Source organism: Macrosteles quadrilineatus, unplaced genomic scaffold (assembly GCF_028750875.1).
Source record: "Macrosteles quadrilineatus isolate MER2022 unplaced genomic scaffold, UCM_ALF_1.0 Scaffold_7__1_contigs__length_78375512, whole genome shotgun sequence".
NCBI classification, from domain to species: domain Eukaryota; kingdom Metazoa; phylum Arthropoda; class Insecta; order Hemiptera; family Cicadellidae; genus Macrosteles; species Macrosteles quadrilineatus.
Window position 1 is genome coordinate 74,487,720 of NW_026542600.1, and position 14,745 is coordinate 74,502,464.

The 14,745-nt window shown below is 33.3% G+C and overlaps 1 protein-coding gene across 1 annotated transcript in view; it reads left to right on the plus strand.

Moving 5' to 3' along the window:
- Positions 1–14,745, plus strand: part of LOC128997934 (host cell factor 1-like) — a 49,882-nt gene that overhangs the window by 2,643 nt on the left and 32,494 nt on the right. The window contains exons 2-4 of the mRNA XM_054423780.1: positions 10,676–10,824; positions 11,742–11,902; positions 12,550–12,752. Coding sequence (XP_054279755.1) covers positions 10,676–10,824; positions 11,742–11,902; positions 12,550–12,752 — 513 coding nt within the window. The remainder of the gene's footprint in view (positions 1–10,675; positions 10,825–11,741; positions 11,903–12,549; positions 12,753–14,745) is intronic.

A 14,745-nucleotide genomic window follows, 5' to 3' on the forward strand; every position in this document is an offset into this window, starting at 1 on the left:
ATTTTGCTGCTGATTTTTTACTCCGCCACCTGCTAACTGATATTTAGGCCTACGGACAAGCACTTTTTTTACAAAGGCTACTGTCAATTATAGATAATGTGAACTGAAACCTATCCATGTCTTTTCCAATATGGTTTTCCTCATATATAAGGTACAAGTTCAAAATCATTCTTGAAAAATGTGTAATACAACCTTTTTCTAATACTGAACAGTTCGTCGCTCATCGAGTCAGGCGTAGCCTATAACATCTGGTCTGGTGTGAATGTTCAATACCTTTCATGAAGCAGTTGTACACATCTATTATCTCTTGGTTTTATTTTACACCTGATTATTTCTTACTACTGATTTTGCAACACACTTAGTTGACAGAAGAAGTAGGTACTGGGTTCTTTTGGGATGCTTTTTCCTTGTACGCAACCATCAATTTGTGGTCTTAACGGTTGTAAACTTTTTGGCCTACTTCAAATATTTTTTGAGAGCATCAGTTACCTTTCCTGTTTTTCCTCATAGTGCCTGTAATGTAAGTCATCCTTTCATACAGATAATCTGCCAAATGTATGGACATAAAGAAATTATCTACAAATAGGCCTAGAGAATTTATGAAGTCATCACTCAACTCACCAATTAATTGCACACCAATCTGTCAAGTTATGAAATATTATGTCTTTACTCACTGTCGACTTATTTAGACCAAGTTTAGTCATATTTACTTAATAAAAACACATTGGAACAACTTATAAGTCTTGAGAAGTTATCTACAAACATAGATCACACAGATGTTTATTGTTAACATCAGACGACGTCACCTCGAGAAATCACATCCACCACGAGAAAAAAACATAAACAAAGGGAGTCAAAGCTCTTGCTACGTGAAGCCCAGACAATGCTGATTAGATTGGTTTGTTATTTGTGGCTTTTGGACGTAGAGGTGGCCAGTAAACAAACATTTAGTAGACGTCCGATATATCGGATCGCGGCGGCGAAAGGGTTAATAAATAGTTTTAAAATTCACACATTGAAGGAAAGCTAAGTTAAGTTTAAAAATGACATGGAAAAGTAATTCGGCTAAACTTAGGCTAAATTTAATTTAAGTTACTATAATTTTTGTTTCTTGGTCAGAGAAGTTTTGTTTGTGTGGGAAAATGGAACCTAGATAATTTAATATAAGAACTTTGCATTTTGTACCTAGTTTTTTTACAATTTGTATCTATTGTGCTTAGTTTCGTCAAAATTTTGGGTTGAACAGAGTGGAAAATCTTCATTTTAATAGCGTGGCGGCTAGCCACCGCGGCTCTTTATTAGTCTATGCTGCATATAGTGATTAAGTTATCTAGGCCTTAAAGTTACAGCATTCCAGTTAACTTAGAACTATAAAAAAATTAAAATTAACTAAGCGGGTATAAGTAGAAGTGCACTGTTAACTGAGGGGTGTAAATAACTTTATAGGCATAAGTACAGTAACAAGTACGATACGTAGGCCTGATAGCCTAGACTGCTAAGCCTGTAGGAAACTCCGTAATAAGAAAAGTTATTACAGCCAACCACACAGCATTTTGATGTTGGATTAGTAATTAACTATAATCCAACATGTTTTACACTAACACAGTAGGCTCAACAACTCAAATTAAATGCCGTAGCCTAATACATAATTGTCTTATAATTAGGCCTTAGGCTTATGGTTGTAGGCCTAATAATTTGGTTGTATTTTTAAACTTATGAATGTATTTTTATTCACGGTAATCATGCTGTAGGCCTAATTTGTTTTGAGTACTGTAGGCCTAATAAATATATTATTTAATTCATTGTACAGGCATTTTGTTCTAATCTATGTAATAAGTAGGCCTAAAGTAAGTATTATGGAGGCGGAGCTAGTGACCAACACAAACGCTGACCAATAGTGGCGCTTTGGTCGCCATCTTAGTAGGCCATATCAACTCGTAAAACTAGCGACACTTAAATACTCCCTACGCCAAAGTAATGGCTGGGAAGAAATTTGTTTGAGCAAAAATGCTATCATAGTATGGCATTTAAAACTACATGGTGAAAACGTAAGCTAAGCTAACCATGAGGTCTTTTTCAGAAGAGGGTTGCCACTATTTAAACTGGTAAACCCACAGTTTAGGTTAGGTTAGTTTAAAGCTTTATTCACACGGGGGTTTTTTAGTTACTGAACAGAAATTATTACAAAAACTAAAAAAGATCTCTAAAACTGTGGTTTTTCCACAGTTTAAATAGTGGCACTCTTCTGAAAAAGACCCAAACCATGTCACTTCACTAGTTCTCCTTGCTGAAGTTAAGAGAAGCCGAGTATATTCCTTATCCCATTGGGCACCTCATTTCATAATAAATGAAGATGTCCAGCCAAGATGCACTTAAAAACTGTTAGTGAAGCTACTTAAATTAACATTTAACTACCTATCAAAGTTTGGGTTGTTAGTCTAATTTTTACTATAAAATGACATAATATCAATAAAAAATTAATGTGAATTGGGCTATTAAATTTTAAAGTGAAAATAATTAAGTAAAGATCACTCCTGAATTTAAAAGTTAATAAAATTTTTTTAATTAAACTATTAAATTTTAATATTAACATGAAGATCAACCCTGAATAAAAGATAAAACACAATTGAAATGATCGTAGTTTAGGTTATTTTCTTTCTCCACAGAGAAATTTGCGCCTCTACTTTCAGGAAAAAACTAGTTTCTGGTTATATATAAATCACTATATAGGTTCCCATGGTCACCTTAATTAATAACTATTTACAGTTTTATTATTTTATTTTATTTTACATTTCAACGGACAACTCCATTTTTTCATTAATTATTCTGCATGAAATTGTGGAGATAATAGTAAATTAACTTATAGATTTTATATAAAAATAATTTGGTTGCAATTTAAACTTTTAACCATGGTGTTGTTCAAAGGTTTATTGCTGACATTTTCCATCACGAATGTAAAAAACAATACCCAACGTTTTGGGATCTGGAATCTGATCCCAAGGTGAAAAAAACTTAACCAACACATTAAAACTAACAATACACAAACACCCAACCTAAGTTGGAATACACTACAGAGGGTAGCAGTCAAAAAATATGCACTGTATAGCAGTCAAGTCATGATACAACATGCAAATAATAACCAATCACAAAACACTATAATCTATAAAAGGTGTAGGCTAACGTAAAAAGCTCACACAATGGAACACTAAAAGCACCGTTCGCAATGACTCCACCAATGAGACTGAAGCAACATGGCCGACCAATCGGAAACCCGGAGACAACAGAAATGGCTTCCGGTCCCTGGAAAAGTAAAACCAACAAAATGGCGGAGCGATGTACGATGCCGCAAGATGGGTGTTGATTCTGTTTATTCCTATCACGAGTTTAACTATGAGTTAACATAATGTGCAAATTTTCAGGAGAACACGTTATTTCCCTATTTATTGAACAATTAAGTTCCCTATCCTTTAGTTCTTTGTTCATAATGGGTAGCCAAAGTGGCCTGATTTCAACCGATGACTGACTGATTGGTTGGCTGTGGTATGAAGTGTGTACAGTAGTTGCAGCGGCCTGATTCACCGATAGGTGGTCCGGCCAATACGAGCCCAGCTGTTAGCAAAAGCATTACAGCACATGATCCTGTTATTTAGGCCTATAGAGTGTTGTTGGGAGCCTTTACTCTTCCCTCCCTACACACCATCCAGATTGATATGACCCGGCTTGTACTTTGTGTATATCTTAGCTGACTTCGGTCCAAGACGACCTTCCTTCGGACTTACGTAATTAGCTCTCGTCCTATCAATTAACTCCCAGTGAATCTAACTTATTAACTCTTGTATTGAAAATTATGACTTCGGTTTATCAGCATGCCATAAATGTATTTATAAATCGGTTTACAACTCTCTATTCAGAAGCTCCAATACAGCCTAATTAAACTATACAGGGTGTCCCGTAAGTAAACAACAAACTCCAGGAAATGGTTCTATGGGTCAAAATAAAGAGAAAATCAAGAATAACATATTGTCCAAAATCGGTACGTTAACCAGATATCTGCCATTTTGTTTTTTTTTACATTTACATTTTTATTTTTAAAGTTTTTCAACCGATCATTATGAAACTTGGTAGTATGTTAAGGTAAAAGAGACCTATGTTTAGAAAAAAATTCATCTTGATTTATCTTAAGATTTCAAAATGGCGGCTATTTGAATTGTTTAACCTAAATTACTAACAAATGACTGATTTTATAAAAAAAATGTCAAGAACACTTTTATTTAGGATTTTTCATTCCCTAATAAACAATACCAAGTTCTTAAAGATTGAATAATAAATAGCTGAATATTACGATTTTTAGTTAGAAAATGGGGTAGAAAAAGGTTAAGCTCAGGTTCACCCCATTTTACAAGTAAAAATCATAATGTTTCCGCTATTTCTTACTCGATCTTTATGAACTTGGAATCATTTATTAGGGAATTAAAAATGCTAAATAAAAGTGTTCTTGACATTTTTCATAAAATCTTTTATTTTGTTGTAATTTAAGTTCAATAAATTAAAATGGTCGCCATTTTGAAATCTGAATCAAGATGAATTTTGTTTTCTAACATGGGTCTCTTTTACCTTAACATACGTACCAAGTTTCATAATGAACCGTTGAAAAACTTTAATGATAAATATGTAAATGTGGAAAAACAAAATTGTGGAAATCTTGTTAACAAAGCAATTAAAAAAATTTATTCTTGATTTTCTCTTTATTTTGACCCATAGAACCATTTCGAGGAGTTTGGCTGTCTACGGAACACGCTGTATATTGTACAATTGAACAAATATTAGTAGCGGTACTTAAATACATTCTATATAGCAACTGCTAATATCTTAACTATTGAACCAGAACAACATCACAATAGTTAATTAGGTTTAACTTCTGTGAAGTACTGTAGCACTTAGGCCTAGTGGCTTACCACAAATTTATTATATAAGCCACAGTTGTAGACAAAATGTGGTGATAGCTGCATTGAATATCCTTAAATAATAAATGCAAGGAGTGTTGGAAGTGCTTGAGAACATCGATAAGTGCAAGACTGGAATAGAGAGTAACCAACACAGCCATAGTTATGATGTTTAAGCTTAAACATTATGACGCTATCTGTTCAAAATCTTGGACAAAGATAAAGAAGACAAGTTTCAATTTAAATGGCCTAGTATTAACTTATTAGGTGAATTTTGAGTTAACGCCTACCACTGAATTTCAACTATTTATATTTATTATGCGTTCTTATTTTTCACTTTGGCCTAAGTTAACCCTTTTTATCGCCCAAGGCTGATTTTGGCAGAAACTTTTAAAATAAACTTTTATTTTTCTAAATAATGAATTTTTTATTACTGAACAATTTAAAGTTCTAAGTCTTTGGACTAAACAAACTCAAAATAGCATAGTCATTCACTGACATTCGAGTAGGGAAATCACACAACTCAATTGAAGTGGCCACTCGCGATGATGGCACCCAGGAGGGGGGGGGGCGGGGCTCAATACTCATCATAATCACATCGCAATCAAGCAAACACAGGTTACAGCTTCACTGAGATTCAAAGACAACGACCTGTGAGAGTGCATAGTTGGGACTATTCTGGCTCCGGAGCTTACAGGTCAACTTCCCTTCACTAATATATGAACTGTTGTTTTAATCATCTCAGCAGGCCTTCGGTATACTTACAAATTAATATAAATAACTTGGCCCATTTTTTGTAATTAGGTTATAGTAAACAGTTGGCTGATGACTAGATACCTACTACCTATATGCAAAGGGACAAGCCAAACATGTGACTGGACTTCATAACTTCTTTAATTAGAGTTATTCATTAATAAGAATCACATCATGTAAAGTAGAACCCCGGTTAACCAAATTGGGTTAACCGAACCCCGACGTTAACTGAAACAGTTCCATAAAATAAAAGGCCTACAGGGCTAAAATATAAGTACATTTCTGTAATACTTAATGTAAAATGCTTTAGTAATTTCAGTTGTTTAGTTAAAGTATTTTCTAACTCATTTTAACATTTTTGTAGCCGAAATAAAACACTGTATTATATAGACATTGTTTTTAATTAATTTTTCCTACACACTGTTGAACATTCTACCCCTACAAATAGGCTATTTTTAGCATATGACGTATTAACAAAAAAAAAAATGATTATCCTAAACAGATCTCCCCCCTTTATTTTGGATAACTGGGGTTCTAACTGTAACGTGTTTATTCTGATATATAAGAGTGGGTTGTTTTAAATTGATTTGTCCCACATGTTACTAAGAAAACAAAAAATTGTGCAATACGAAACCATAGATACTGGTAAAACACTCTTTAACACATTGAGTGCGGCCGTTCCTGATCGGGTACGTTGCTCGTGCCCCGTACGGTCCATTCCCATTCGGGAACGCTCGGCTATGCCTTTTGTAAATCTTCATTTTTGCTTTAGCGTTGATCGAAAGCGGACCTATACCACGTTAGCGTGTAGTGTGTGACTTGCATTTTGTTGTGCTGTAGTTTGGTAGTAAATTTCCTAATAAGATCGCCCGTCTGGCAAGCTTAAAAATCAATATTTTGTCCCGCCTTTTTCCCTCCATTTGGCAATATAATTTCAACGGGACCGGCTACGTTCCAAGCAGTGCTGCTATCTGTGGATGTTTAGCGAAGTACGTCGACATAAAGCAGGACATTCCCGCACGTTATTTGCTATTCGTCAGACCAAAATTGGAAAGCCAATCACACGCGGCAATCAGATTTGTTCGCCCGCAGCGTCACACTGAGGATACGCCTGCCATTTGACGTGCTGCAGCGAACGTGTTAAGCTGCAAGTAGCCTATTGATAAATTATCAGCATATGCTATGTGCAATATGGGTAACTTCAACTGTGTAGGTAACTGTGTATGAATAGTTAATAATTTGAATGAAGCCAACAATTGAAATCAGCTGGTTTTGTAAACAATGTTTAACACCCAGCTGATTAAAAGATAGCAAAGAAATTAACAGATACTTTATTACATTTGGTTCAATGAATTGGTTCCGAAAACTCTGACCTTGGCGCAGTTTTGACCTAATTTTTTGAACTTTTGAATTTTTTGAACTAATACAGAAATAACCTTATGGGTTACACAATTTTAAAGGGCATGAAATGCAAACGTTTTTTACGTAATTTGACAATAACATTGGTGTTAATAGTTGTAACACCACTTTGAAGTTGTAAAGAAGTAATTTACAAACTTCTTTATTTATGTTATACGTGAGACATACATCGGTGAAAATATGGTTGTATGTTAAAGATGTTGCAATGGTTTTGTAGGAAATTTAACGCTCTTTTTATTGGTATAAGTTAATATGCTGTACGAGTATTGGCCTAATTTCTATGCTCGTTTTAGTGAAGCTACTTCAGGTTGGCTAATTTTAAAAATTCACATAATCGGCCATTACAGCCTAACGGGTGGGGTTGGAAAATTTTTGTTTGGCATTTTTGTTCCTTTTAGTGAGTAGAATAACTGGTAAAAATTAACGCACTTAGTATAACTCACCCTGTATAAATAAAGGATGAGCACACATGGTCATAATTGTGTTGTAAGGCTGAATCGCTCTAATTGATCTTTAAAGACAAAGAAAAAGGAAATAATCTAAATAGGAAGAGCAGTGATGTGTTAGGGTAGATGTTCAAGGGTAGAGAAATTTGCTGCTGCACACACGTAGGCGCGTAGTTGTGTCTACAGTAGCCTATCCGGGTGTTTACAATGTTTTCAGAATGGTGTGCATAATGAACCCTGCGCTACCTTCCTGTCCGCTCAACCTTTCTCTAAGAAGGCAATAACCCCAAAACACAACTAGCCTACAAGTGATACAGACTCTTTAGTGTCTTTAAGGAATTTTATTTTAAGTTGTTTACTGTATAACCCCAACTTGACAATAAAAGTCACTTTTTCTTAAAGTGTAAGTCTATTTTACATTCAAGCAACTTTATTCAATTCTAATAATCCAAAGCAGGTTATTAAAGGTAGCTTTTCCCAAAGCACTAGAATTGCTGAGAAAACTCTGTTGATTTTCATTAAACTCAAAACTTGTATGTAATATTTTTCAGTTTTAACTTAATATTTTTATCTTACTTTTAGCTATCTGGTATTACCGTACATCACAAATTTGTTAAAGCCTTATATCAATCTTTTCTTCTTAAAACTTCCTTACACTAGACCACTAGTAATCATCAAATATAGGCCTTTACTTAAACTGTTGAAATACAATAATATTACTTTGAATCTCACTCTCAAGCTGATATAGTCCACGTTGTTTTGAAATTAAGTTAAATATAAAATTAAAATTGTCTACTAGATTGAAGCTATGTTTTATTGGTATATTTAATCATGTTTTTTTACAATAGGCCTGTGACACAAGTTATTTATATTATTTTACAACAAATAATGAACAAATATATGGCCCCCCTTGAACTGATAAATTCAAATCTTTGAATAAATGATTATTCATTAGTTGACTATGCTTTGGTTCAGTCGAGTTTGCATTTTACAACCAAATCGTTCTGCAACTGCACTTTCATCACATTTGAAGGCAAAGTAGGTCATGCTGTTTCTCCAGTGTGCTAAGCTAGCTCCCTCAATTGAGTGATTACTATTCCATTTCTACATTGTATTGCAATTAGGCCTATATATTATCTCTTGTTTTAAAATTTGTTTTTCCCGTTATGTTGCGTCAAAATTCTCAAGATTTGCGAAATAAATGCACCAACAACCTTTTATAAACAGATTTCAAAGTTATTGTCAGTGTACAGCCAAAATTTTTTATAGAAAAAGTTTGTGTATTTTGTTTTTTATTGTATTACTTTTAATATTTGGAAACACTGACATCCTGTTCTGGACATTACCTTCTTGACCTGAACAGGACCATCATGTGTTTCTTATCTGGGATTTATTTATTTGGTTCTCAGATATAATTACATTTTCGCTTAGTTGATGCCCAACAGGTTTATCCAAGAAATACATTATCTCCTAACTATGCATTTGTCTTGACGTTTGGTTAATCATTTAATTGTAATCTAGCCAGAGATGTAAATGATTATGAAAAAATAAAAATAAATGCATTTATGTTTAATCGTTTCTCAGTCATTAACTGCTTTTCTGTACAACTAATTCAAAACTGAAATTTACTAAAGTTTTGCTGACTAGATAACGTCTAGGTGTCAAGGAAGGCCATATAGAATGCTGGTCGAAATAGGAGAAACATCTGAAAATTCCTGACCTCACTATTTGGAACTGGGGGGCCTATTTGGAATGGGTTAGCTCTTACCTAGTTACTCAGGCTTCCTGAGTGCAAGGAGCTGACGAGTCAAGCAGTTACGAAAAGGTGACACATGTCACAACTCTAAAAACAGAAAAACAAGTCGTACTTGCAATTTTTTTAAATAATTGAGCAACATGATTCAAAATCAAGTATCATGATTATGATCTTTTGCCATGTTTGGGAGTACTGCTCACTAAGGATTGGAGATAATTTAACAATATTGACAAGACTAAAGACTGAGCTGACATTTCACATCTATCGGCATCAAATATCTGAATCGATGTAAACCCCCTACAAAAAGATAGCTCACTGTTTAAGATGATGCCACGACATTTAATGGCCATCATGTGGGACTCTGCCATTGTTTAAAGGGGGTTTACACTATCCTTTGACACTAGATAAAACACAGTGCACTTTGTTAAGTATGCGGATGTTTTCAGCTACCAAGGTCAAAAAGTTCTGAATTTAATAGCCTATATGTTTTCTTAAGATCATAAAATTTATATTTCACCAAAACATTGTAACCCCTATTACTTTATTAAAATGTGCACTTTAGGGTTTTCTAATCTTGTATTATTTTAGAGAATGGCAATTATCCATTCTGGACAATAAAGTCTATAATAATTATGCTTGAAGGTCTTAATTCAATTACCTTCTTATATTCTAATTCTCTCATTTTTTTTTACCTACTGATTTTGTAAGGGTTATAATAACTCTCAAACTTGATAAAATAGAATCATCTTTAAAAGTATTTTTTTGTACGGAATTTTCTTTTTTAAAGAAGTTGCCTTCCTCTCTTAACCTTAAATTTGCCTGTGGAATGTATAAAGCAAAGCAAGGGTAAGCCCTATGGTTAAAGCATATATAGCAGGATGCAAACCCATGACCAAACCACCTTGGTTTCATAGTTCGTTGCGCTATTAGCTCACTAATATAATAAACATAACATCAGTGAATATTAAAAAAAACATCCTTTCTGTCTCTTGACAAATTGAGAATCAACTGCAACAATCGGTCGTTTCAAACCCCAAGAACTTGTTTTTGACTGTAAAATGTGTATTTTCCCTAAATGTTCTAAAAATGAAATATGAATAATCTAGTCAAGATTTCTCTATATAACACATTTTATCCTTATTAGTGATAGACTGACAGCTTTAGGTTTTTTTTTTTTTTATAGAAAATTCATAAAAGAAAACAATATCAACTTGATGAAATAATAAATACTCCACCGAACAAACGTTTTTTTATGGGTTGATGAAGAAATCTTGACAGCATATAAGCTGTAATGACATTAAAATAATAAATTTATTTCAAAATCACAGCTTTTTCTAATCCAACATGTGATGTTTTAGCTACAAACCAATGGTTCATCCCATCTGCAAAAGGAGACATTCCGCCAGGATGTGCAGCCTATGGGTTTGTGGTGGACAATACAAGGATTCTGGCCTTTGGAGGAATGGTGGAGTATGGCAAATACTCGAACGAACTATATGAACTACAGGTAGGTTGAAGCTCTTGGACAGAAGTTGTAGAAAATCACACTTGTGACCTATATTTTGAGAATTTATCTTACTTAAAAAAAATTGCAGTATTGGATGCGCTTCCTTGATGAGTAAATTTTTTAAAGCGAGAGCTTTTACTCATAAAACTTGATCAATGAAGATGCATATAAGAAGTTACAGAAAACAAATGCAATTTATTGTATTAATGTAGAGAATATGTGCTAGCTTATTTTTTCTGATTTCCTTTGCATGGGTGAAGGAAAAGGTGAAGGGTCATTATTGGTGCCAAACCCATCAGGATACATTGATGCTTTGTATGAAATATCCACAAATAAATAATGTTTCTGGTCATGTTAGCCAGTTGGCCATTGGTGAAAGTAAAGCCACTGTATAAAAGAATATAATGGATAGCAGCTAGCTTACGTTAGAAGACACATACTTGACAAAGCACCCTAGGGCCCAAAAATTATGTTTTTATCCGTCTTCTGTGTGTTCTATGCACTTCTTCTAAGGTACGTTATCTGCTATCCCTCTTATTCTACTAATAGGTTTTCACAAAAACGTCTTGAACAATTGATAAAAATTTAGTATGATAGGGCCTATGGTCCTTTTTGCTCTAAACAAAATGGTACAACCCCCAATGCTTCAAAAATTAGGGTTCAAAAGTTAATTGCAAATTTTGTGATTTTCCACAAAAAATATCATAGTTACTCCCACCCCTATCCATGATTTAAGAGTTGTTGACAAGCTAATGGGAGAAAGTATATGTCAGATTGCTGATACCGTTTATTTAGTTATTAAAATTGATTAAACAACATGCCAAATTGCAGTTATTTTCTATCTTTACTTACTGTAGTAATATAATTGGTATTGCAAGTCACATTGTTATTTATTTACATACAATGATTGGTTGCAGGCAAGCCGCTGGGAATGGAGGCGTCTACGACCCAGAGCTCCCCGCAGCGGACTCCCGCCTTGTCCCCGATTGGGACACAGCTTTACACTGATCGGTAACAAAGTTTACCTGTTTGGCGGGCTAGCAAATGACAGTGATGATCCCAAAAATAATATACCAAGGTAAGAATTTTTATTAGTGCTTTCATGCTACTTAATTTGTAGAAAACCAGATTTTTCTAACTTAGTACATAAGTAGAGATGTATCCTATAATAGTGTAGGCTACATATTTTGTTACTAAGTTTGAGTCATTTCAGTCATTTAAGAAAAAGTGCATATAAATTAACAAGGTAAATACTTTTAAAGGGTTTACTTTAAAAGTTAAATTAATCATAAATTTTACCAAGTTGTTTAAGCTGACCTGTGACCATACCCAATATTAGAAAAATCATAAGACATTTTTCGCATTTGAAATAATATTCTTCTAAGTATTAGTATCTTAATTCAACATGAGAAACAAAAAATTAGAAATTTATTTCACATAGTGCCTACAATGAAATATTTTAGATTGAGGTGTAAAATGTGATATCGGCCTATAGTACTTGGATCTTTTTAGTTTTTTTTTATCTCAACTAAGGTTTTCAATCAAAATCATTGACAGACTTAAATTTATTTTTCTGTGATCGGTGTTGGTTATTTTTTGTTTGGATCTGAATATCTTTTGACTGAAATCCAAAATTTGAATGGTGTACATAAGTAACATACTTGTTTCAACTACTAGAATGACTTATCCTGAACAACTCCTGTATATTAGTTACATTTGTTTCAGATACTTGAACGACTTATATATCTTGGAGTTAAGGAACAACAACTCCACAGCCTGGGATATTCCGCAAACTGTTGGCACTTCACCTCCACCTAGAGAGTCCCACACTGCTGTCGCTTACACAGTATCCGACAATCACTCCAAGCTGATTGTATATGGAGGCATGAGTGGTTGTCGTCTCGGCGATTTGTGGATCTTAGATATTGGTGAGTAAAATCACCTATCTTATTGACAATTTTGTGAGTGTTTTTCTGTAGCCTTCTAATGTAGCATTGACGTTAATTTCAGTGAGCGGTTTTGTGCAGAAAATGAAAAGTGAAATATTAATGTAGTGCACGTCAGAATATTGAAAATATTTTCATTTTTGAAAAATGATTTCATTAGTTCATATATACTAAAAAGTTGGTTTTTTCAGATTTAAGTTACTCTGTTTCTACTATGTGAATGCTCTCTAAAATTTTCATATCTGCAGAATGCATCTATTTAGTCACTTATATTTACCACTGAGCATAAAGTGACTTTTTAAGTTCTGTTTGTGTGAATTAACTTTTATGTCAATTTATTGTTTAGTATAGTTTTTAAACATTATTCCCTAGTTTCAACTGTAACTAACAAAACCACCACATGTTTATAAATGAGGTTTTTCACACTCTTCAAGTTTTGTAATGCAGATAAACCATGATTAACCAAAATAAGGGGCAAATTTGTTTTCGATTAGACGTTCCTTTTTTGTTTATCAATGGTTGAAATTTAAAAACTATATCTATTCAAAGAAAATTTTATAGATCATTAGACATCATACGGCTTCTATTTTCTTTGCAACTATCGTCACACCTCTTTACTACAGTTTAAACTAAGTTGTGTTTAAGCAGTGTTTCCTTTGATTGTCCGTACCACATGAAAATAAGGTGGCATTTAAGCCACATTGTGCACATTCTTGGGATTTTGATTATGGTGAAATTATGGACACTATTTTTTTAATACACTATGTCCAGAAAAGATTAGTACTTTTTAATATATTAGCCAAACTGATACTTTTCAACTTATGGTGTTATACCTGTATTGGTTGTATCAGCCACATTTTAATGTTTTGTTTTACTCATAATTATTTTTACCAAGTTTGTTCATCTGAATAGATAACTAAAATTAATAAATGACTTTTTATCAAACCTGTTTTTATGAAGCATTAATTTTATCATCACTAGTATCTAAGGGGACATTTCAATGTTTACTCCACTTATTTATATGCCTTAAGTGTTTAAAGAAATTTAGGTTGGTAAACCTCTGTAAGCTCATTCTATATTACGAGAAGTAAATAAAAATACATTAATAACACTTAAAACATATATTTACACTTATACTGTAAACTCACACTACAGTAAATATATATATATATATAAAAGTAAGTAAATTTGTGATCAATTTCCATTGGACTCTCCAATCATCATCAGATCAAATAGGAGTCATTCGCTTAACCTAACTCAAACTCTGAGAACCTTTGCTTGCACATTGTAAAATTTTATTTTCTTTGATTTTCAGTTAGGCCTACTGGTTAGTTATAAAACGTATTTAAAATAATACATATTTGAAATTTAAAGTTTCTATAATATTAATTAAGAGAATCTTCTGTAAATGTTACAGAAGTGGGATTGCATACATCCTCTTGAGCCTCATCGATAATCTAAATTCATATTTTCATTAGCCTAACCCTTTGATTGCCTTTTAACGATATATCGTTAAACTAAAATCATATTTTGTCCCTCCAGTAAAGTAAGGAACATTACTTTCTTATTTAACGCTGAGCTAGTTTGACTACACTCTCCTGTACCAAGCATCTTCAAATCAGAAACACTTACAGTACAGTACATATTTTAACATGATTATTAAAACCTAGGAAGTGGAAAGTTTGTTTTTAATCGGCCTGATTTAACCAGTTGTTACGCATACATTTAAATAGGTTTACAAAATCAAACTGTTAAAAATATTCTAAGTACTATCAAAACAATTTACAATTCTGGATACTAATGTTCCTACACATAAACTTGTAGACATTGTCCTATTAATGCCGTTGCCATCTGATATAATACTAAAAGCTCTATAATCTACTTTAGTCAACAATTCCAATACTTGTAAAGTAAGTTTGTGTGGTTGTTCACCTGCTAAATCTTTGCAAAGAAATAAACATACCACTCGTTTGAT